Genomic DNA, 24893 nt, shown 5'->3' with positions numbered 1-24893 from the left:
CAGGAGCTAGTTTTTTTTTTTTTTTTTTTTTTTTGCTGGTCATGTCTTCATTTCTAGACCACAACCTGATCCAGACAAAAGCGGTGGACCAGGTGGTCGCCCCATTAGCCTGTTACCTGTGTCACCTGGTGCTGTTGTGTGACAGTCTAGAAGAATCTGAACATTTTAGCCAGTTGCAGGAAGAAGCTCGGACCTTGGCCAAAGCTACCGACAACATGGCCACCGTGGCCTCCAGGTATGTATTAAGAGAAACCAGATTCTGGGCTACTGATTAAGATTTCCAATTGTCTAAATTGTCATTGATTTAAAAGGTAGTGCACAATGTTCACAACAAGATTTGATAACAGGATAACCATGCAATTAAAGACTGAACAGAGAGCAGCCTATGGTTTCTTGACCTGAGTTGGTGACCATCTTAAAGGTTCCCCTCCAAGAAACCATGAGTGTGTTTTTGTTGATTCCCAGACTTCTCAGTGACATGGATGATGATCTTCTGCGGGACGAAATGGTTACCCTGCAGGAGCCGGTTACAGTATCGGGCAAACATGTTCTGCTGGCAGCCCAGAAACTTAGCATCCAACCCAGCTTGACTGAGCACAGGGAGGAACTGATCACTGCCACACAAACAGTTTTCCTGGGAGTTGTTAAAGTAAGTTTTACTGCACATGGGTTTGCTTGATTTCAGAAATTCCAAAACATGGTCTATTGTGGTTCAGGCTCTCTTAGCGCATGATGAATCGACAGTGAGAGAAATTGTCACAGCTGCCAATCAAGTGTCGGCGCATCTCTCCGAGTTTACCTCCTGCTCGGACATCCATACCCTGGTCCGAGTCTTCCAGGGATTTTCTGACAGTTTGCTTCTCCTCAACCACCTGACAGTGAAAAGAGCCGTGTCCTTGAAGGACCCCGAACAGGCTCAAAAACTTGAAGACTCCCTGGGTACCCTGAAAAAGTGCATACCCATGATGCACACCGCCACCTGTACCACAATCAATCACCCGACGAGTGAGGAGGCCCAAGCAGCCAAGATATACGTACTGGATAAGGTGAGGACCACTGTGCATGATATTGTTGGCACCCTGAAAACCGGATGTGAAAGAAAACGTCTTGGAGCTTGTGGTTTTTACACTGATAGAAGGAGAAGTTTGTCTCAACTTCTGAATGATTGGTCGACTGAACTGCAAAGTCACGACTTGGACATCATGGTTCGAGATCTTGTCTTTCACTGTATGACCGTGGCCAACAGTTCTCGAGGGGAAGCTCAGCGTATCCTAGTAAACCACAGTCGGTATCTTCTTCACTTGTGGTCTGACATCAAATTGATCTTAAAGTCCCGTGATAATCATGAGGGGCAACTTCAGAACATCTACGCTTCGTTAAATGAGCTCCTAGGAGATCTTGATGGAGCAATAATGGCTGCTATTATTCATCAGCTACTGGACTCTTTTCCTGTGGCGGTGTCAGCATTTGAGGAACTTTCTCAGTTGGTGAAAGAAACTCTGAGTACAGATTCCTCCCTGGAAAACGATTTAGGCTATTTACAGTCGCAAGTGGAAGAGGTCATACACCACTTAGACAGAACAATCCAAGTCACCAGCTTCTTCTCAGCTGTATCCAATGATGCGAGAAGTCTAGAGAACCTGGAGAACTTTCGAATGGGTCTTACCAGACTCCGAGCCCAGATGGCTCTTTTGTCCCTGGAGCTGGCTGACAACTCATTTCAAACCCTTCGAAAGCTTCAGGAACTGTTTCCTCTGTGGAAAGATGGCATGGACCAGCTCCAAGATGCTGTAAGCGACGTGATGGATATCAAGGAGTTTACCACACTTGCCATCCAAGAGATAGCGAATGACTGCAGAGAATGTGATGCGGCCTACAGACAGCAAAGCTACAAGCTTTTTACAAGACACGCTAGTGACCTTGTATGTCACATGCAGATGGTGATACACTCAATCAGGACTCACTTGGATCAAAGTGAGGAACCCATCTACAGAAATGGCCTCCTGGTCCTGCTGAAACAAGCTCTGCTTTGTCAAACCACAATGACCCAAGCAATTGGTGATATGACTTCCAACGGTAGACTTAACGTGGAGCATTACTCCAGTTTTTCTGACCAGGCTTCTGATGCTCTTCTCCATTTCAAAGTCCTCAGAGAGGGTCTGGATGGTCGCCAGCACCCTCACTTACTCAGTTCTCTGCGGGAGGGGGCACGTCAACCAGATCTATCGGAAGAAGAGTCCTGTGATCTGAATGAGGACCGAGGGCTGAGAAGTTTGGATTCCTCGATTGTGGATGTGATTGAGACTGAAACAGACCTTGAGGAGTACGAGGAGTCAGACTGGCCATCTGAGAAAATTGAGTTCTCACTGCATGTTTTGGACAAGCCCATAATGGTCCAAAAGACATTTGAATGTGAACTATTACCCCTCCTACAACACGTTTTGACTGCGACTAAAGAAAAGGACGTTGTAGTCCTCAATCGAGTGTGTACCGGTCTCCTTGAACTCTCAAACTACTACTCCCAAGCAACACGGGAAAGTTTAACCATTGTTAACAGTGCCAACTGTAAGACTTTAGAGAACTTTCGTGCTGACCTTGTGTCCCTGACTCCTACGTTAGTCCAGACAGCTCAAGAGATGGCAATGAGCTCGTCGCCAGGGTCAGATAACGTTTCCAGACTCTGTATGCAATTTTCCGACCTGGTTCGTCACATTTGCGAGGTTCTGATACCGGAGAGCGAACCATGGTTCCATGTAGTTTACAAAGAGCTCAGGCGTGGTTCTTTGAATGCCACAGATGTCAAACGTCAGCTCGATGAAGCGATGATCTGGTGTGCTGAGACCGTGCGACTGCTTACCTCATCGCACGTGACCCCTCTAAAGGAAAACCAGGAGACATTGACTCATCTGCACAACAAACTGAACAAAGCACAGAACAACGCAAGGGAACTAATTCAGTCTGATGTCTCGTTCGAAGATCAGCAAGATCGACTTGAGGGGTTGTGTATCCTCTGGGGACTATCAATTCGGGTTTTGTTCACTTCTCTAGATAGGATTTTGGGAACTTCTAGATTGATGAGTCAGCACACTCCCCAAAAGCAAATTTCCATCTTGTCAGAGAATTCGTTAAGAATCCAGGAAGCTGCAAGAATTACTTGTCTAGTTTGTAAAAGTGTTTTTACAGCAAAAGAGTTGACGGCCTACCAGAGTGAGGTGAAGTCAATGACCGAGTGCTACCTTCAGGCTACGGAGGACCTTGGTCTTACGCCCGATCTTGCCCAGCTCGCAAGACCAGAGCTCCTTCGGAGGAATCTTATCATTAAGATGAATGAGCTCTCGTGGCTTTTGAGCAAAGCGAATAAAAACTACTACGCTCCACTACATGATTTATTCTCTATCGCTCGTTTAGCCGCGAATGAGAACAAATCAGATGAAGCACAGCACAAATTCGAACAATCCGCTAGCTTACTGCTCAAAAACGTTAGAGACGCCACAGACAAAGTGGAACAGAGCTTGAACTACATTCGAGATTCCCGTGAACGAGCCAACCTGCGTTCGATTAACGCTCACCTGGTTTTTCTTATGTCGGATATCATTAGCCTGATGACGCAGGGCTACTCCGGCAACGACGCCTTTGTCCTGGAGGTCAAGATTCAGTGCTGGGCAGCTAAAGCTAGCTACGTGGCAGAGGAGATCAGGAAACAGGATGGGATCCACCAGGAAGTCAAGGAGAGCATCACAGCAAGTTTTCAGGGCTCCACAACTGATTTGCAGAACATATCAATGACTTTTAATGAAACGGATAAAGTTTCTCAGCTAGCATGTGCTAATTCTATGGAATCAAACGTTCCAGCTTTCATGAACGCTGGATCCACAAGTCCTGCAAATGAGGTAAGTGCAGCATTTAATTTTGAAGTTTGTGTTGCATTGTGGTTAGCATACCTACCTAATGTAGCATTTGAGTTATTTTGCTAGCCTACCATTTTAACTCTGCTGTTAGCATACTTATCTGCTGAATCCTTTGACATATGCTGCTCGCATACCAACTTTAGCATTTGAGCTATGCTTTTTGCATACCTACTTACTGTGTAACATTTCAGCTATGCTGTCAGCAGACATACTGAGTTTGCTGTTTTAATGTGGTGTTAGCAAAGCTAATTAGTGTAATTTTAGTCTAGAGAGTTAGCACTGTTGACATGGCGAGCTTTGTGTGTTCTATTTTTAAAAAGGAATAAATGTAGGTGAGATTTTCATGTGTTCAGAGCTAGTCTGCAGCCATTCATTTTAGCTAGTCAGTTGATCTTAGCTAGTTTCAAGTACCCCCAAACCTGGTGTTTAATATACAGTTGGTCTTAGTATTAGTACATTGTATTGTTGATTTATTTAAAAAAATATATATTTCTCAAATAAAAATGTTGTGGGCCCCTTCTTTAACATAGCATAGTGGATGTTCTCTGACCTCCATTTTCAAGGATATCCGCCCTTCATTTTAGCTAGTGAGATCATTTTAGCTAATGTCTAGTGCTTTCGAACCTGGGGTTTGATATAAAGTTTGGCGTAGTACCTTTTATTGTAATTTCATTTTTTTGATTTTTGAAAGAAATATTCAGCTAAGGACCTTTTTATTAACAGCATAGCATTTCCTAGCATATCCTAGAATAGAATAAAATACAATGGAATCATCTTTATTGTCATTGAGCATTCCCATAATGTTGTCAGCTCTGCTGTGGTAGCGCAACAATTTCCTCCGGACTGGGAATAGAGTAGCCAATGACTTTATGGGCTGTGTTGATGACTCTATGTAAGCTTCTCTTGTCTGCTTTAGGTTTACTTTGGTCCTAAAAAATCGTCTTCACTAACTTCCACTTCGATTTTACTGAAGCAAGAAAGCGCTAGCTGGGATCCCAAAGACAACAAGATAGTCCAGGAGACCAAGAAGATGGCGGACACTCTGTACCACATGACCCAGTATCTGAGGAACCGAGGACCCATCCTGGTTGAGATCAAGTGTACCTTTGACTATTTTAGCTTTGATGTCTTTGAGTTCTGTTGTTTTTCTACAACTTTAGAACAAAGCAGAGTTTGTGAGTGCAGCCAAATCCGTGATATCGAACAGTCAGTCGGTGACCAAGTTCATCCAAGTCATTTCAGATCACTGCCTGGATCCGAAATGTTATCGGGACTTGTCAATCATCTTGGAGAAGATCCTCCTCATAACCAACCAGCTCAACATACTGTCCAGGTCAGAGGTCTAGGTCAAACCAAGGAAACTTAAGTTTCAGACCTTCACAATAAAGCCAGAGTCCGTGAATTTTCTCTTTCAAGCAAAAAGTGAAGTGCTGAGGCATGCTTTATCTCTTCTTTTCAGATTATTGTAATTCCCTGCTCTATGGACTCCCCCAAAAAGTGATTGGGTTTTTTTTCTAATTGAAATAATATAGCCTAAGTCGCTCTTTTATTTTAAAGGCAAACATGGAGGGGCTTTTGCATGCTTTAATCCCCTCTCATTTAGATTACTGTAATTCCCTGCTCTCCGGATTCCCCAAAAAAGCATATTGCAACCAGCACGTGCGCTAAATGGGGCTGCAGGGGTAGGATCACATGACAACAGTTTTAGAATAGCTGCATTGGTTGCCTGTGTGTTACACGATTGATTTTAAAGTGCTTTTACTAGTTTCTAAACATCTTATAGGTCTGAGATCCCATTATCTGTCTGGCCATCCCTGTGAATGTGAAAGAGTCTACATCAGTTCCTTTTCCTCACATGGTTAGTCAGGCCTTGGGTTTTAGTAGAACTTGTCAGACCTGGTCTAGACTAAAGGCTGGTGTAAAGTATGGATTCTTCCACCTCCTCTAAAGTTTCGTTTTTTCATAGCCCCGCTTCCTAGTATAAAAGGACTGTCAGCCATTTTGACTGTTACATTTTGCAAACCATTAAGTTTTGTTCTGTACCTCGCCTTGCCCAGAATATTCTGTTTAGTAAAAATCTCCCAGAAGCTATTCAGGTCCAGCGGTTGTTTTACCGGGATGTTAAACCAACACATGGTGGAAGGAGAGTCATTCTTTTTTTCCTGCAATCAATTAATTTAACTCATTGTTTATTGTTTTGTTTTCTTTTTTTTAACAATTGAGTATGTCTGAGTAATTTGCGTGCCGGATTGTTCTGTGGGTAGGAAAAAAGGGGGATTTTTTATTTGTATATTCTGGAGTACAAGGTTCGCCTTCAAAAATAGTCTTTTTTTAAATGTTTTTCACACACAAGGCGCAACAAACTACAAGGCATGAGATCAGAACTACTGTTGAGGAGTGAAAAGTATTTTATAGAACATCAACTATCGTGAAATCTTGCATCACCACTTAAAAAAGATTCTTTTATAGATGGTCAAGGTATTAAGCCGCATTTCATTTTAACGATGCGTTTTCAGTTTTGGATACAGCATTTTTTTGACTTAAAAGTTTTTGGTAGGTTTTTTTTTTGTATTTATAGTCCAGGTATTAGTTAGGACAGGCCCAAGCTTTCATGGGGCCCTAAGCAAAATTATATTTGGGGCCCCCTATTACTTGATCATTTGTATCCATACTAGAACTCATTCCATGTTCTACTCCAGGGGTGGCCAACTATTTGGGGTAAGGGGCCGCATATGACTTGTTATACTTCTTTTTATAGAGACTCGTTTCATCAAATTGGTTTTGAAACAATTAGAGCAAAATAGTATATTAGGTCCCTGATTCAAGCGCTTCATTTGGTAATTAGTTTTGAAGTATTGCTGTAGTTTTTTAAAGTTTTTTTGGTATTTCTGAAGTCGATTTTTATTGAAGCTCTGTAGTTTTTTGTAGTGTTACTGTAGTTCTATGTTTGCACTATTTTCGGAGTATTTCTGAAGTATTTTGTAGGTTGTATTTCCATAGTAATGTTTTTTTTTAGTATTTCTGTAGTACTTTTGTTGTATTTCAAAAGTAGATATTTTGTTGTATATCTGTAGTATTTCCATAGTATTTTTGTAGTATAACTGTAGAATTATTATTTTTTTAGTATTTTTGTACTATATCTGTTGTATTTTGTAGTATTTCCATATTAGAATGTTTGTTTTGTGTACGCAGTATTTCTGTAGTATTTTTGTAGCACAGTGTTACTGTAGTTTTATTTTTGTAGTGTTTTTGGGATATTTCCATCGGAGAATGTTTGTAGTATCGCTATCGGTGTAATTTGCAGTATTTCTGTCGTAATCCTCTTGTCGTAGTGTTCATGTAATAATATTTCTCTAGTATTTATTTATATTATAGTATTATGTATTGTTATTTCTTTAGAATTTCAGTAGAAGTATAATTTATGTATTTCCGAAGCCGTATTTTAGTAGTATTTTAGTAATTTTTTTCTAGTATTTCCACGGTACTATTTTTTTCATATTTCTTTCATTTTTTTGTAATATCACTGTAGTTGTCTTTCTGTGATATTTTTGAATAAATGATTCGTTAGTCGTATCAATCTACTTTGTTATGTAGTATTGCTTTAGGAGTATTTTTGTAGTGATTCTATACTATTTCTTTGTTTTCAGAATGAATGCGAATAATATATGAGGTCCCTGTTTTTAAGCACGATATTTGATATCTAGTTTTTTAGTTATTGTGTGGTATTATTTTGTATTTCTGTAGAAGTATTTTTGAATGAGCACAGTGACAATGGGGACCAAAAAAGTGAATCACTCTTTGGGGGCCCCCTAGTGGTTGCAGGGCCCTACGCAGCCGCCCAGCTCGCTTATGCCTTGGGCGGGCCCTGAGTACGGTAATCTGAATGGTTTTACACGGCACTTTGAGTAAGAGTAAGGGTTAATAATAAGAGTTAACCCATAGCTTCTTAATAGTTTTAAAAAAATTGAGTGTGATGATCTCATTTATTGTATCGCAGTGTCAATTCTGTAACACCCGGTTGCAAGTCTTCAGATGAGATCCTGGTGAAGAACACGCAGAACCTTCTACTCACCGTCCTGAAGGGGGTTCATGCAGCGGAGACTGCTAGCATCACTGTGAGAATTCGTGTTATGGAATGATATTAAAGATCCTTCAAAGGTGAAAATCTTTTCTCTCTTTCAGGGTCTGAAGCAGCCGGAACCAAACTCAGACGGGGCTGAAGCCACCGCTTTGTGTTTCCAGTGGAAGAAGAACCTGGAGATCCACCGAGCCCTCCAGACCTTAAACCCTAGATCGGAGGAACTTGGTTTGAGGAAAACGACATCGAACTCTGTTGTACCGAGTCTCGCGTCTCCGGTTCAAGATGGAACCAGCTTGATGCTTCAATGGAAAGGTCCCCATAAGAGAGATGTACCAAAGTATTTGCTTTAAAGATGGGTTTTTCGGTTGGTGTTGCTCTATGTTTAGTGTTAAAGTTCATGAGATAGGTCTAGATCTGAAGAATCACCAACTCTAAACCCTTAACGCTACTCTCCTACCTAGGGGTTAGGAACCTTTTCGACCGAAATAGCAAAATATTGCTGCAAAACGGCCAAACCCGCTTTCCAGACAAAATTAAAGTTATCATCACATTTAATATCATTGTGTGACGTTAGATGATTTGATAAAATGTATGTAATAAGAATAATGCAAGAGCCTGTGTCTCCTATCAACAAATATACCAGTTTAAACTTTTCTCCATCCTGCAATTACTTAAGACCGTTGGGGCTCATTTTGACCTTCATTTTTTCATAAATAATGGTTTCAAAACATGGTGCGAGCAGAGTTTATTTTGTGAAAACGTCACAAAATACTGCAAACGAGGATACTGATGTTCTTACCTCTGGTGCAGACAGCGCTGGGCAAAGAAGTATGCTGTGTGCATAGCTCCGCCCCTACCGCTCATCCAATGAAATTGCTGTTTGCTTGGCTAGCTTTTCTGGCTGTTTACAGTTTGTTTTGTGGGTTTTTATCATAAATTGTGTCAATAAATGAGCTTCTGTATAAAGGATTCATTTGCGACGTACACTTTGACTGTAAACTTTGTTTGCGCTTTATATACTGGACCGAACCATTCATATCAGTAGCGCTACGTTGGTTATGTACACACTGGACTCCACTCTGCGCTTAACAGAATTGGAACGCAACGGATGAGTAATGCATGAGGATAGTTTTATATCTGAGCCATATGTACTCATGAAAAGAGCTCTATCTGGCTCCCAAGTCATAGTTTTCTGAACCCTGCTCTAACCCTAATCCCTGACTCTTCAAGATCTCGTTTTTGTTACTGATTAGTATGAAGGGCTGCCAGTTTGATATCCTATCCCAAAAATAACTTATGCGATGTTATTAATATGTCAGGTTGTAATTGTAGTGTCAGGATCAGTCAACCACTGAAACAGTAAGCGTTATAAATCAAATTGACCAGAAAATCACATTGACCTATCACTAGGGAGCTTTTTTCCAAACCAGTCCACGGGCTACTTAGTGGTTCTTAGGGGTTACTTGGTGCCCGCAAGCACAATGTAAGTGGCCCCTGGTCTAGGTCTTAATTTTGTCTCCATGGTATTTTTATTTTTATTTTAAACAAAATATTCTTTGGGCTATTTTAAAAACAACATTGCCGACTTTTTAGTAGACTTACGCTCATTCACTAATTTTAAAAGGACAAAGACAAATTTGTCATTTAAAATAGTTGTCATTTATCTGAAATTTTTGAAAATAATTTTAGAAGTACAAGCACATTACAAAAAGTCCAGATAAAATGGAGAAAAACCTGAATTTTTCCCTTAATTCACTATATTTGTTATAAATATTTTAATTCATCGGTTTTTCACAATTTAGCCACTGCATATTGGGTAGGGAGCAGCCAAAGATTTTCTAGGCTGTGCTGATGACTCTGAAAGGTTCTCAGTAAGTAGGCTCATTCACGTATCAAACAGGGAAATAAATTATGACTTGTTGTATTATAAATTATTTGAATTTTACTTTACGAATTTACCTTTTAAGAATTTAGAGCGACAAGCTACACTACTTTAAAAAAATAATAATAATAAAATGTATGAATATAAAAGCAATTAAGGAAATAATTGATTTTTTTTTATGTTTCCCAGAAATATATATATTCTTTAAATAATCACTATTTTTCACAAAAATCAGAGCATTTTCCCCTTAATTCACTATATGTATTCTTTGTATTTCACTTCTTTTTGCAGTTTTCGGAGTATGAGTTTTGAGTCATTTTCCATCCTATATATTTTGTGTTGTTCTCAAGTCAGCCACACCATAGTCCTGTAGACTGGGCAGTGAGCAGCTGATGATTTTCTGGTTACGGTGCAAGGCTCTCCCGAAAATTAGAGAAAAAAAATATTTTATATTCGAAATTAAGATTTTTTATTTTTGTGTATCTTTTAACAATTGAGATCCATAACCATAATACAAAAAGGATGTGAAATGGATAAAATAAAATAAAAAGTAGTACGTACTCAGAATTGTCTACCCACCCAAAAAAGGAAGCCATTTTACTTGGGGAAAATATATATTTTTTATTGACTATATTCTCAATGTTTTACTTTCACCATTTGCATTTTGAGTAGTTTTCGTAAAAAATGTACACAATATCCTCCAGACCGGGTAGAAGGCAGCCAATGATTTTCTGAGCTGTGTTTACAGACTTCAGTAAGGTTCTCGTTAGGCGAATGGTCATTCGCTCATTATTCTAACTTCCTTTTTGCACATGAGGCATAAAAAGACAACAGATTGCATATAACAACGTAGTGCTACACAAAACCGTCACAAAGCTGCAGTGAAATCCGATCCAATTCGATTGATACGACAGTAAACATTTAATTCATAAGATATGTACATGACATTGTATTTCAAAACGGATGAAATGTACAAAAAATAAATTCACAACCCGCAAAAACACGATGAACTTTAAAATGCAGTTAAAACAATACAAAAAAGATTCAATATGACCTAAAATACTCAGTTCTTGTGAGGTTTGATATCAAAAACGCATTTTAAAAAAACAATTGTACAAGTGCAACTCGTAACTCTTATAATAGAAGGCCGATAACTAGAAATAGTATCAAATGTAATTCCAATTTGAGGTTTGACTGTAATAAGGTACAGATAAGTTTTTTTTTTAAATACATGATGGTAGATTATGTTAAGTGCTACTTACAAGCCGGTGGTAAAATATATTTTCTGAAAATGGAAATAATAACCAAAACACATATTTACCTTTTTACTTTTTACACAATTTCAATTAAAACACTATCTGTGGTCAAATGTCCACCTCGCTGCAATTACAAAAATGTTCTAGTGAAATGGAAAAGCATATTTTGAAGAAGGCAAATCTTTTTCTTTCTGAATATGATTAAAACAAAATGATAACACATTCAGTGCCATTGATGACTATAGACGTCAAATCAGTCCAAGCTAGGCTAGCTAGCTAGCTGTAAATGATAAGACCGCTCCTATACTGTACTACTTTTGGGGTTTTTAATGTGATGTTTCTAAAAAGGAGATATTTATTATTTTGATTATGATGAACAAAATGATAACACGTTCAAAGTCATTGACGGGTATGCACGTCAAATTAATCTAAGCTAGGCTAGCTAGCTGTAAATGATTAGTGCACTGCTATACCATTTACCTTTGTTCATTTTTGTAAGTGATGGAACAAGAATGCAAACCATTATCTTTCTGATTATGACAAAAAAATGATAACATGTTCAGTGCCATCGAGGGCTTTAGCTGCAAATCCATCTATGCTAGGCTGGCTAGCTATAAATGATAAGTGTGCTCCTATACTGTCCACTTTTGATGTTATGCACAACGAATGATAAGTATATGTCACATAAATACAGTTTATATGATTTTACTGGGAGAAAGGAGAAGCAGTAGGGTCAAATGTCTTAAAAACTTCTTTGAGAGTCCCGTCTTCGAGGTCCCCCTCGTTGACCACCTCAGATTTCTCCTCGGGAACTTCTTCCGGTTCTTTCTGTCCTTCGGAATTGTCTTGAGACCCCGCAGAACCTGGTCCTGACAGTTTGACCTGCCGGGCTTCAGAGTACTGTGGTCGGATCAAACCGGCCAGAGTCTGGATGGGCAGATTATGCACCGCGTGGGGGGTGGTAACAGAGTCCTGGAGGGGTGTGTTAGGACCATCATGCTGGGTTAGATCTTGATCAGAAGAAACATCCGTGGTTTTGTTGTCCTCCAAGGATACGTGGCTTTGACTTGGGGAAGTGGACTGTGCTGGGGTGTCCTTCTTGCCAGGGTATTTCAGAATGCCGACTTTTTTAGGAGGGTCCACCTGATCCTTCGGAACTGTTTCAGTCTGATGCCGGGGGTCGTAGAGACTTATGCCCCCTAAGATTTTTGTGGGACTTTCCAGGACACCCCCAGATGAAGCTAGCCGTGGCGCATAAGGCGGCAACTGCTCAGAAAGAGCAGAGCCTGGTACAGTTGCAATAGCATCCTTGAGAACTGGCGGCTTAGAGTCCAGACTTCCTGAACGCCTTATCCTAGGGTCTAGGTTCTTTTGCTGACGTGGATCTACAGGTCTGTCTGACGAGGACGGCAAACGAACGAGACGCTCTTTCAAACGGGCAGCTGCCAATCGGGGGTCAGTCAGTGGTGGGCTGGAAGTAGGCGGAATGTCTGGTGCGTTTGTTTTGTTCATCTGGGCGTTGGCGATAAGAGGTGGAAGAGGTAGATTGATGGTATTTTCCTGTTTGGGTATGGGACATGGAATCAGGTCTTCGGGCATCCAGACTACCGTTTGAGCGAAGGCCGGACGTTGAAGCAAAATGTCTACTCGGATGTGGCTGAACTGCTTTAGCTGGCAACGAGGGTCCCGAAGCAGCACACTAGGACTTGGCTCCAACGGAATAAGGACCGCTCTGTCGCGTAGTTCCCTCTCCCCTTCATCGTCCTCATCCCCAGTTGGCTTTTTGGAGGCAATGGGCAGGTTTTGCTGGCGGAAGACGTTAGACTCTGTCGGCCTCTGTTTCCTGGGGTCCCGAGACAAACGCGGATCTGAGACCGCATCAGACTCCTTTTTCACATCAGGAGGTCTCTGTCGAGGATCTGCTTTCACGCGAGGGTCTGTCGGGTGAGTTCTTTCCTTGACAAGTCGCGGGTCGCCCAGGGGTGCAGCAGGGTTCGGTATCAGAACCTTGGACTGTTGCATCTCGCTCTGCCTTTTCAGAGATTTCAGGATGGATGCGACACTACTTCCACCCTCTTCGTCGCTGGAATACCAGTTTGTTGTTTCATCTGGGGACAGATAAACAGAGATGGACCAAGTGCTTCGGATGAAAAGTCGCAAAAACGTGATCGGCCACTCACCTCTGTTGTTATTCTTTTCATCTTGACTTGCTGCTCTTTGTGACTCACTCTCATGCACCTTTGACTCTTGTTGCTGAGTCAAATGTAGAAGGATGGCTTTCTGCACCGCTGCAGGTAAGGACTGGAACTGGACATCTGGACCTATTTGCTGTTGTAGTTTCTGGACTTGGTTCATCCCAGTGTCTACTAAGACAAAATATAATCAAAAATCCAGTACAGAGAAGCATGGCTACAACACTATTCACTTTGTACGGTCTCAGTACTTCATTGATTTGCAACGTGCATTGTATTCTGCATTCTGATTGTATAAACAGCTCCTTAGCTTCTTCTCTACCTGTGCGTCAATAACGTTGTGTTAAATAAGTGCTGATGAACCCTGGGATATAACATTAATCTATTCTGAGGTTTGGATCAAAAAGTGAGATAGCCGTAAAACAGGTAAAAGAAAGTAGCTCTGCTGATCTGCATTTTAGATGAAGTTCAACCAATAGCAGACAGGAATCTTCTGAGACATAACGCGTCATATGCATCAACACCGCAAAGTTTGAAATTTGTAAGTAATTCGGCATGCAAATTTGTTTTTGTTTGTTTGAATTTGTTGTTCATGTGTTATAGTGGGGAAAATGCCATAAAGAGGGGCAGGAAAAACATTTTTTTCCATTTTGAAAGGTGAAAACGTCGTAAAGCAGGGACGCTGTATTCCAGGGCTCTACTTTAACTCCAAATTTATACAAGCTTTTACAACAAACCTGGATGGCCCACTGGCTGGTTTTGAAGCAAGCTGCTTAGAATCTCAAGCGGGTTCTGACCCAATGGTGCAAATGGGAAAAGGCTCTGCAATTCTGGCGGGAAAGGCGGCTTCTGCATGTTCATCTGATGGTTTATATTTCCATGAAACGCCGGTGGCGGCCCAGGTGGAATTGGATGCTGGGTTGGGTATCCAACTGGCATCTGCTGTCCAGGGGGGCTCTGTGCACTCATGGGTGGTCCTGTTGGGTAACCCGCAGGACTCGGTGACCCTAAGGAAGGGTTCGCTGTGGCATCAGAGCCTGAAGGCACGAGAGCTACACTTTGGGTTTCTTCTGTTTCCCCACTAAACTGGTCTTCATTGGCATCCTCGTAGTTGGAATCTCCCCTATTGAAACAAAATGTGATTCAGATATTAAGTCCAAGACAACCAGAAATTTGGCTTGGATCAAGCCTAAAATGTCTGTAATTTGGGCTGGGCTTTTCTCTCGCAGAAATATAGGTTTATAAAATAGTATAATAAAAGGATGCGTCGATATCGAACTAAAAAAAACAAAACAAAAAAACATTTATTGAAAATAAAGAAAAAATATTTCAAAATTCAATATGTTGGCTAAACTACAAATTTGGCTTTATTATGGCTACAGATCACAGTGCGCCGAGGTGTTTCTAGGCCATGAGTAATTTTGGCCACGAGACCGTAGTCTGCAAAAAAAGAAGTCGCCTCAACAAAATACATACTGTAATTAACTCTTGCAATGCCAATTCCAAGATTTCCTTCCCGTCTCTATTATCAACCTGTCATTGTTCTTCTTTGTCTCTCAGCCTCCCTTTCTCTTAAAATGCCGCACTAGATTCTTGAGGACATACTTCTGCTGTGGTTTATGGCCCAATTTTTAACCCGTTCAAATGATGGACAGCCTTAAAATGGTCCGTCCATTGTTCAAAAATGGATAATTGTCTGGTAATGTAACCTCTGCAGACATAGTTATATAAAAGGTGTTGATGTTTAACATAGATTTCAACACAAAAGACAAGGCTTTGTTATAATAAATCACCTCTCCTGTCCCGAGTCCTCACAAATAAAATATTAAATTTCGTGTTTCCTGCAAATCAAATTAATTGGTTAGGCTCGGCTGAGCTTTAATACCCACAGTTTGGTTCACTGGATTTTTTAGGTCTGATCTTACCGCCGATGTGATTCAAATCAATGTGATTTTGACCATTAAAAATTCACCTTCAACTGCTTCTGATTTGACTTACGTTAAAATCTTCTGTGCCAAGTCAACTGTGGGTTGAACCTTGATTTCAAAGAGGGAAGGGATTTTTCCCCCTTGGGATGGATCATCCGTCGGGCTGCTCTGACCCGGCGTGGGCAGCAGGCCCACACCTGGAGGTGGCTTTGGAAGTGGGGCAATTCCCTGTTTTCTCAAGTCCTCCAACTCCAACTCATCCTCTCGAGCGGTCTCCTCCTCTGTATTAATGATCTGAGGTTTCAAAGAGAATGAAACCTGTTGATTTAGTTATGCTGAGCTGTGTTTTCATTGCAGTTTTAATACTTACCTTTTCAAGCAAATCTTTAGTCACATCATTCAAATTATCATGGGAAAATTTGCAGTTGTCCCCTTGATAGCATTTGGCTCCGGTGTGAAAAAACTTGCAGGGATATTCACGTTGAGCCACGAATTAAGGTACATCAAAGACACAGCAAGTCACATTAAAAGGTTGTGCATGTTTTTTACAGAAGGATATTGTGCATGTAAATGCAATGATCTCCTTTGCTGCAATAGCCCTGGAGGTAAAATTTACAAAGTTCCTTCTTCTTGTCCGGGATGACCAGCTCGTGCTCAAATTTGCATTGCTCCCCCTAAAGTAAAAAAGGAACACTGGCATTATTACTCGATTTAACATGACAGTGTGGAATAAAATCACCACTAAAGCCGTTTTTTTTAACCTTTTTTGACACAAGGCAAACTTCTTTTCATGAAAAAAATTGGGGGCACACCCTCCATAGAAAATGTTTGAAGATGAATTACCAGTACCAGTTTCATGTTGTTGATTTTTTTACTTAAATTATCATGTTGCCAAAATGACAGTATAAAGTATAGGTATAAGCACTTTGGTACACTGAAAGGACTGTTGTAAAGGGATGTGTAATTGAAGTACTGTACAGTTAACATTAACATTTTTATCATCATTTGTGGTCACCGTGGGTCAGGAGGTAAACCAATTTGTTAATTCTGGTTAATAACTTTGATGTGATTTGTATTATATGTTTCATGCTTATCTCTTATTCGCTTATCGCATATTCTACATATTAGAATATCTTAATATGTAAGTTCTAAGAAATAAGCTGCTTTTGTTTTCTGAAGTTTTTTTTTTAATGCAACCCTCTCCCCTACTGATCTTACTGCAGTTATGATCTCATGCACCTGTTAATCCGGTGGGCCTTATAAGTGGAAAAACTATCTCAAAAGAATATTTTGAGGATGTGCCTTACAACCAGGTGCACTGGGGCAGTAATGTTAAACTTGGATGGAAAGGGTGCGCCTTATGGTCAAATTGTAGGCCTATCTATCTTCTGTTGCTAAAATTAGTTTTCAAAATTCATAAAATGAGGAAAATAATATTTACAGTAAGAATGTCCGCCAATAAAACTTGAAAAATGGGTATTTTACTGCATTTCCCCCTTCATATTATACTGGATTTCTTTGCAGTGAGCAAGTGAAATATATCAGAATCATCTTATTGGAGATGGCGTACCTTGATGCATCGGCCCTCCAAAAAGTACTTGCAAATGTATCTCCCGTTGTGTTCCACTGTGTGTTGACTGATGAATTCTTTGCTCATGACTAGTCGCTTTTTCTGAAACCCTGAATTTTCCTGTCAAATTAAGTAAAGGTTTTAATAATATGTAACAGTGTGTTGCAAAGAGAACATTTTGAAGCCTACAGGAGCTGTGTCATCCATGTCCTGGTCGCCCCCTCGTCCCCGTCCCCCACGCCCCATCCAGGGTTTCCCTCCTCTCATCCTCTTGTTCTTGTTAAGCATCCCTCGTCCTCTTCCTGGTCCACTCCCTCTTCCCCTTCCTCGCTGTCCGACTGCAGAGATACAAAGAAGTTATTTTGATTGCTAATTAACATGACAATAGATTATTTTGTGTTTGCTCACATTGATGCTTCATTCCCCTCATATTCCCCCTCCTTCCCATGTATTCCTTGGGATAGCGGCCCCTTGATGAATCTTTAGACTGGAAGTAGTCGGACTCCTCATCATAATGCTCTTCCTCTTCTTCGTAGTCGTAGTTTTCATCGCTGTAATCGCTGTATTTGTCATAGTTGCTGCTTTTGTGAGGCGGTGACTTGTGCGAGTTGCCTCGTGACGATTTCTGGTCTCTTCCATGCTGGAAATTAAAGTGGCAATCGTTAATTATCTGCGATATTATGAAGTATCTGAAGTAGGAAGTATGTAAACACTCACTTGAGGATTCTGGAAGTCGGTGTCGCGTCCAGATCCGTGACTCGACCTATTTCTGGATCTTTCAGGACGGTCGTAATCTGAGTCGTAACTCTCAGAACTGGAGCTGCTTGAAGATGAGTGATGCTGAGGAGAGAGGAATACAAATGGGAAATAAACAACATAAGTGAGCAAAATCAGATTATTATTAGGGATTTGTGATAGATTACATAGTTATTGACCAAATAACATGCAGTTATTATTTAAAAGTATCGGTCTTCAATACCAGGATTTTATCCATTATCGGTATGAAAAAAAGGTTATCATGCATCCCTAATTATTATGTCAAACACTAAAATTCGGACTGTAGCGCGCACCCAGTACATTTTTAAAGGACAAAAAAAAATTTCTTACAAACATAAGCTGCACTTGACTATAAGCCGCATGTGCCCACATTGAAACATGACATATTCACAACGGAAAATGGTACACCAAAAGAGTTTTAATAATATAAGGTACCTTAACACCTTAACTTTTCGCCAGACTTTTGAAAAACAAATACGTGTCTGTTCGATGTCACAAGTCACTGAAATACATATCATTGGAAAGCTTAAATTTTTGGGATTCAGAATGTTATGACCATTTCAAAATATACTCATCAGAGAAACATCTCAGTCTGAAACAAGATACCTGAAAATTATATAGCCGGCGTAACTCATCATTACGTCCCCTATAATGCCGACAGATAAAAACATTTCTGCTTCATTGGACTTTGCTTCTTGTAATCCGTTCGTTTCACCACATTCTTTCTGTTTACACATAAACTGACTCGAAAAATGATTCCAAATTTGGTAGTTGCTCTCCCCTTTCGATTGACACCTTTTCCATGATGAGTTTTTATTCTTGCACAACGCACAAAGTTGCATTAAACCTCCTTCTTCCTCGACACATATATTCCACGTGTCTAACTCTTACCTTTACTGCTTGGGCACCCCCTGGCGGCCGTTACAAAAATGCATAAGTTAGCCTCATCATTGCATAAGCCGCAGGGTTCAAAGTTCGGGGAAAAAGTCGCAGCTTAAAGTCCGAATTTTACGGCAGAAAACTTTTTGTCTCACCCGTCTCCTCCTTTTGGACTTTCTCTTCTCTCTGGTCTTCTTGTAGCGTTTCCTCGAGTGCCTGTGAGACTTGTCGTCTTTTTCCTTTGGCTTGTCTCGTTCCTTCTCCTTCAGTTTGTCTTCACCGATCTCTTGGACCTCTTTGTTTTCCTCCTCGATCCCGATACCCTCATCGTCGATTTCCCCGTCTTCCAACTCACCATCCTCTCTAAACAAGAAATTTTAAAGATAATTTATGTTATCATTTAAATAATAATTTCTTGTTTCAATACTTCCATGAAGTTAGTATTTTGGGGGAAATGGGCAGAAGAAAACCCATGCAAGAATAGAAACATGCAAACGACACAATGCCAGTGATGAGTAACAATTATATTAGTGTTGTAATGGTTTCATGGGCCTTATTATTGCTTTGGTGATAAGAACCAACATGGAATTGTTTTATATTTGATATCTCTTTTATGGTTTTATTGTCCATGTTAGTTGGGCGAGTATTTTTTGGAGTAAAAACGGTATTGATCGGTGTGTAAAAAAATTCTCATGGTTGGATTTTTATTTATGCATTCAATTGTGTGTTAATTTTATGTACAATCTTTATGTACCATACACAAACCAAACATAGTAGGATTGTACAGTGTTTTGTTGATTTTTAAGACTATGTTAATAGTTATGTTACAAATGTTTTTCATTAATAATGACTGAGACCAAAGCTAAGCACCTTTTTTTAGGCTTTTCATGATCAGCAACTAGAAATTAAAAATCAGAATGACAAAATATTACTCATAATTAAAAATACAACGTCTAAGGTTTTGGGAAGGACTGAGGAGGTAATGCTATTTATCAATAGTCCCTGCAGCATCGGTACTTAGTATCACATCTATTACTGCAACGTGACGTAATTTTCTTCTATAATTAAATCAGATGGATTTTAAATATCATAGTGTATTTGACAAAATTTGTTTTTAACTTGAGCCTTCAACTGTTTTGAGATTTTATCCGACAACTTAAACCAGGGGTCTTTAACATAGTGCCAGCGAGCACCAAGTGGCCCCCTAAGTACACCTAATTAGCTCGCAAATGTCAATGTAATTTTACAGGAAATTTGATTCGAAATAATTGACATGATCAGTCTCTTTAAATCCATAATTCTTCTGAAAGTATATTTTAATTATCTTATACTTCATATATTTTAATTAACCAGTTCCCTTAGAGAAGGCCGATGTTCAAGTGGTTTACTGAGCATGGTTTACTAACCCTACCTCTAATAATTACAAACTGGTAATAACATGATAACAATATTGAGGCAGCAGTAGCACAGGTAGAGCGCGCTTCTTGGAACCCAGAGGTTGCAGGTTCGAATCCTGGTTCCTCCAAGTTAAATGTCGATGTGTTTTTGGGCAAGACACTAAATCCCTTGTCTCCTGTGTGAGTTTGTTTGTGAACGGGTAGGTGTGAAGCACATTGTAAAGCGCTTTGGGAGGTCTTCAGTGATTTGAAAAGTGCTATATAAAATGCAGTCCATTTATATAGTATTAGTGTAGTGATAACATAACTTATTATTATTATTTTATGGCAGAATGACAGCCCTTCATGCTAATTAGTAACGAAAAGTAGCTCTTAGCTTAAATAAAGTTAGTGACCACTAGTTTAAAATGGAGAAATGAGTACAGTGGACCCCGAGGATACAGCGTCCCAGGTTTACCATATTTGAAATATGCTTTTTTCAATGGCATTTCCCTCAATATACAACATCGACAAACTATTTTGCATGCCAGAAAACGTGTGAGTTTAAATTTTGTGGTGTTCATGCGTTTGAAAAGTTGTGTCTAAGATGCCTGGCGGATATTGGTCGACATCATATAAATTGCTCAGCTATAAGTTTGCTTCACAACATGAATGTCGACCAAATGTTCTGCACCGACAAAGGTATGTCATTGAATAATAATTGCAAATAAAATAAAGATTTCTACTTAACAAATTTTTTCTGATCACGGGTTGTTTTTGGAACGTTTTCCCCGCGATAAACGATGGTTCACTGTACTCAAATTGTTTCCATGGGCATTACTGTGTATCATTGCCACCTGCAGTACCACCTACAAGCCACCAAAGGCAGTCTTGTTATCAAAATGGGCGTGCCATTACGTCATCCCCCCACACCCCCCCCGGCCCCCTGCAATGGCAATAACGCAGAAATGGCTTCATCCCAAAACTACAAATAATGATGATGTGTGCACACAATCGCTAATGAATCATTCCTGCAGTCAAAAAATGTATCTGGAAAGCTAGAGAGGACAATGCTCTTAAAAAAGGCATGCAATGATTGCAAAGGGGGGAGGGGACACCAGGAAATGTATTAAATACCAAATGTATGATGGGGGGAGGTGGAAAGAAAGAAAAAACAGCACTAAAGCACAGATGATCGTTTCAAGAATTGCATGAAGATTTGTTACTCGACCTTTCGTCCCCTGCCAGCTCAGAGTCTGTCATGTTTTTGTCAAAAACGGGGTCTGAGGGACTGGAAACCATTTGGAAATCAAAACTGCTTCACTTGAATGTCCAGAATTAATTCAAATGAGAACGTGGTGTTGTGACAAGATGCTGGAAGATGTTCGGGAAACAAAAAAACAAAACAAAAAAAACACTCACGGTGTTTCATGTCTCGACAAGAGACAGTGTACAGACATTCTCTTCTTTCATACCAATGACGTTTTAACTGTGTGAGCAGAGCTCGATACCCGCTTTTGCTAATATCCCGTCGGTTGACAGCTGCCATGGTGTGAGAAGAGAAGTGAAGGAGGGAGAAACAATCAGTGTTGTAACCATGTTCCTTGTTTTCAGCATCTTTTTCTTGATTTCAGCATCTTCTTTGCTCAACAGCGATATCATCTCAAAATGGCTACCCGAGGCCCGTCGCGCACGATGCCGAATGATGTATCCATCCGCGCGTTTGAAATCCGAAGCGGAGCTAACCGCAGAGCGTAGGAAACCGCTTCTCTGATTGGTCACATGTAACTAGCCTCATAACAATGACGCTTGCTATTGGTGTAAATTCCTGTCAGTTATTTTCCTTCACGACGTCCGTGTGTGTGCGACAATAAACTTATTTTTTGTGCAATCCCCAGGAGTAAATTTGGATTCATCTCAAATAATTAAAGTTGTCGATTTTTCTTACCATATGACAACGCAAGGACCTATATTTAGACCCTCTCACCTTCGCGTACTTTTCATTTTGACCGCTAAGGGTCGCTGTAATGCTAAAACAATACCATCGAACCCCCAAATCAAATGTAACCTCATAAACATCCATCCATTATCTGCACCACCCATCCTAGCTATCTTAAGGCAGTGGGCAGGGGACACCCTGAATTGGTTGCCAGCCAGTCGCAGGGCATACAGAGACACACAAGCACGGGGAGGACATGCAAACTCCACACAGGAAAGTTCGATCTCATGACCTCAGAACTCTGCCGCAAATGCGCTAACCAATGCACTGCCGTACTGCACACCACCAACAAGAATTGTACATTTCCTATTTTTTGCAACAAACATCACATCCCCAAAAAATACATTACACGAAAAAAATGGATGTGGGTTGAAGCCAAACGTTTCAGAATACCTGCCCCTTAGAAACTTATTATAACAGTCATATTTTAGTCAATTAAATTATCAAAGGTTTCACTCACGATAAACATTTGTCATTTTCTGAGGTTCTATAACATTTAAACAAAACATCTTACATTTATACAACAGTTCCACTTAATAATAGAAGTTTAAAAATCGGATAGCATTTACTCTTACACTTACACAAGAAAAAACTGATTAAAATGAGGGATTTACGGAGCACTTGTAAGTTATGAACTAATACTTGCTCGTAGACCAGCAATGACACAAGCGAACGGAGTGTACGAAATGCTTTCTGTGATTGGTCACAATTCCTCGGCGTTACAGCCATAACGATTGTCATTGGTTTAAATCGCTGTCATTCAATTTCCTTCACAACTGCGTGTGTGAGCCATTACACTTCATTTGAAACTTTTATTTCGATTATTGAGGGAGATTTGAACATTTACTTAGTTAACTCTTTGTATTTTTAGTTTTATTTTTTCAATTAAAGTTGCTGCATGGAATTCAGAACTTTGTACTCTCCTGGCTTCAAGTCATGATTTAATAGCTTTATTCAGCTCGTTTATGTTGGAAGAAGGTATGCGCATTCTTTAGATGCGTTTGAATTAACTTATCTTTTGGGGGATTTAGGTATAAATTTCGACTGTATTTAAAACAGGACTTTTCTTAACATCATCATACTCAGGCCACACTAACAAAAAAAATACAGGAACGAGCATGAAGTCACTAACTGTCTTCACCAGTATCTCTTTTTACTCAAATAAGCTCGTAGTGATGGAAATTCCATCTCTTTTTCGAGAAGCCGCTTTTTTGAAAGCTCGACTCACTAATAAGAGCCGTCTCTTTCTGCTCCCAAAAGCCTCTTTAGATTGTTTTTGTTGCTTTTATCCATCCATTATCTGCACCGCTTATCCCCAGAAGGGTCACGGGGGTGCTGGAACCCCTCCCAGCTGTCTTTGGGTAGTTTTTTATGCATTCTAAAATGAAAAAAAGAAACAACCGAATACAATTAAATTAAATAAAGGCAAAGAAAGAGAAAAAAAATAAGAAACAATAATAAAGAGAAAAAAGTAAATGGCTAGAAGAATCAAACGAATACAAGGGAAATGAGAAAAAGGATAGAAAAGCAGGAAAAAAATAAGAATACATGGTTGGAAAAGAGAAGAAAACTTGGAGGGGGGCAAGTAAAATGAGAAGAATACAGAAAAAATAAATGAGAAAGGAAAAAAAGCATGTCCTCTGACAATATAATCTCCTAACAAATGCCTCTCATGTAAGTGGGCTGGCATATCAATTCCTGTTGACCCTTTCCTGTACTCAGGTTTCATGTGAGCGGAGCTTCTCTGCTTTAAAATGTGTGAAAGCTCGGCTAAGAAGCTGTCTCGGAAACCTTTGGAGTCCTTCATGCTGATATACACTAAAAAGGAAATGTTCATGTCTTATAGTCAATGACATTGTCATCAACAACGTTGCACGGAGCAGTCCTTAGGAGGATTTTGATGTTTTAAGAAGAATGCTTAAAATGTGTGCAGTAAACCTACGTCATAAGAGTTTAGTGTAAAGCCTGACACTCTGTTGGGAAGGCAAATGCAATTTTCATTTCAACTACTACTACTAGGTAAGTGTGTTTTACTCTTTTTTCAGAATCTTTATATAAGTGTCCTTTGAATTAAAATGTTAAAGTGTTTTCTGTTACCCTATTAACATATACCTGTCTTTCTTCCCAATAAAATGCATCACAAGAGCTTGCTGCTGTTTAATTCATTCAAATTCCTCCTCCATTGCTAAGTAGGACGGCTTTAGGTATGAAACTCCCGGGCTGAAAAAGGCCCTCACTCCAGCCGTGTACTGTGTTCAAGAACAAGAACTCTAACTGTTGCATACGGCTTTTCACGAGGTACTTTTCGCTTTGACCGCTAAGAGTCGCTGTAACACTCCAAAAATACGATCGAATGCCCTAATGAAATGCACACATAATTATTTTAAAACTAAGTATGGGAATTATATTTACACGTGTCTTTACCATGTGCCAAGAAAGGGGTATTCATATTTTATTTCTTTTTTAACTTTTGCACAATGTCGATGCTAATGTCATTGCACTTTTTTTATGATGTCCATAGAATTTAGGTCAGTGTCTTACCTACCTATCCTTATACTTTTATTTAATTCTACTTTTTATTTTTAAGTCTGTTTTTTACATGTTCAGCCTGGAGTGCCATTTCAAATCTTGTTGTGAACAATGAAAATAAAATTCTATTTTATTTTGTTCTATTTTATTTTATTCTATTTTATTTTCCATCCATCCATTATCTGGACCACTTATCCTCAGTAGGGTCACGGGGGTGCTGGAGCCCATCCCAGCCATCTGCGGGCAGTGGGCAGGGGACACCCTGAACCGGTTGTCTATTTTATTTTATTGTGATTTATTCTATCATACCAATTAGCATTTTCAAAATAAGAAAACAATTCCAATAAAACTAAAAGCCACCGAGCAATCATAACATGCATACAAGGAAGAATTTTCTGAGCAGTTGGATGTTATTAGCTAATTATAATTGATCGTCCATGGGTATTTGAGTGCGTCTAGAAATAAGAGACCAGTGTAAAATCTACAGTGGTGGGAGGGATTCTTGCAGCAGCAGCA

At 39.8% G+C, this 24893-nt stretch overlaps 2 protein-coding genes across 5 annotated transcripts; one reads left to right on the top strand and one right to left on the bottom strand.

Moving 5' to 3' along the window:
* Window positions 1-41: 41 nt before the first annotated feature.
* LOC148354119 (uncharacterized) lies at window positions 42-8339 on the top strand. Its single transcript, XM_088352006.1, has 7 exons — window positions 42-235; window positions 466-649; window positions 717-3881; window positions 4825-4995; window positions 5069-5241; window positions 7906-8023; window positions 8091-8339. Exons 1-7 carry the CDS (start codon window positions 42-44, stop codon window positions 8337-8339), a joined length of 4254 nt encoding a protein of 1417 aa, XP_088208132.1.
* A 2429-nt stretch (window positions 8340-10768) lies between these two features.
* Window positions 10769-21545, bottom strand: zc3h6 (zinc finger CCCH-type containing 6). Of its 4 annotated transcripts, none has more exons than XM_088351685.1 (12): window positions 21361-21545; window positions 18629-18836; window positions 17535-17657; window positions 17226-17457; window positions 17007-17155; window positions 16818-16937; window positions 15807-15921; window positions 15618-15727; window positions 15318-15541; window positions 14057-14442; window positions 13308-13493; window positions 10769-13235 (listed from the first exon to the last, which is right to left on the bottom strand). In XM_088351685.1, the coding sequence occupies exons 1-12, from the start codon at window positions 21396-21398 to the stop codon at window positions 11833-11835; spliced, it is 3294 nt and encodes a 1097-aa protein (XP_088207811.1). In that variant the 5' UTR covers window positions 21399-21545; the 3' UTR covers window positions 10769-11832. The 4 variants fall into 4 exon arrangements, with proteins under 4 accessions (XP_088207811.1, XP_088207808.1, XP_088207809.1 ...); XM_088351682.1 differs by having other exon boundaries at window positions 21081-21533; XM_088351683.1 differs by having other exon boundaries at window positions 13308-13490; window positions 21081-21533.
* Window positions 21546-24893: the final 3348 nt, after the last annotated feature.

Source organism: Urocampus carinirostris, chromosome 13, assembly GCF_059441175.1.
Source record: "Urocampus carinirostris isolate Australia breed hairy pipefish chromosome 13, RoL_Ucar_1.0, whole genome shotgun sequence".
NCBI lineage: Eukaryota > Metazoa > Chordata > Actinopteri > Syngnathiformes > Syngnathidae > Urocampus > Urocampus carinirostris.
Note: the sequence above shows the minus strand (reverse complement) of the source record. Positions and strands in the feature narration are given on the sequence as shown.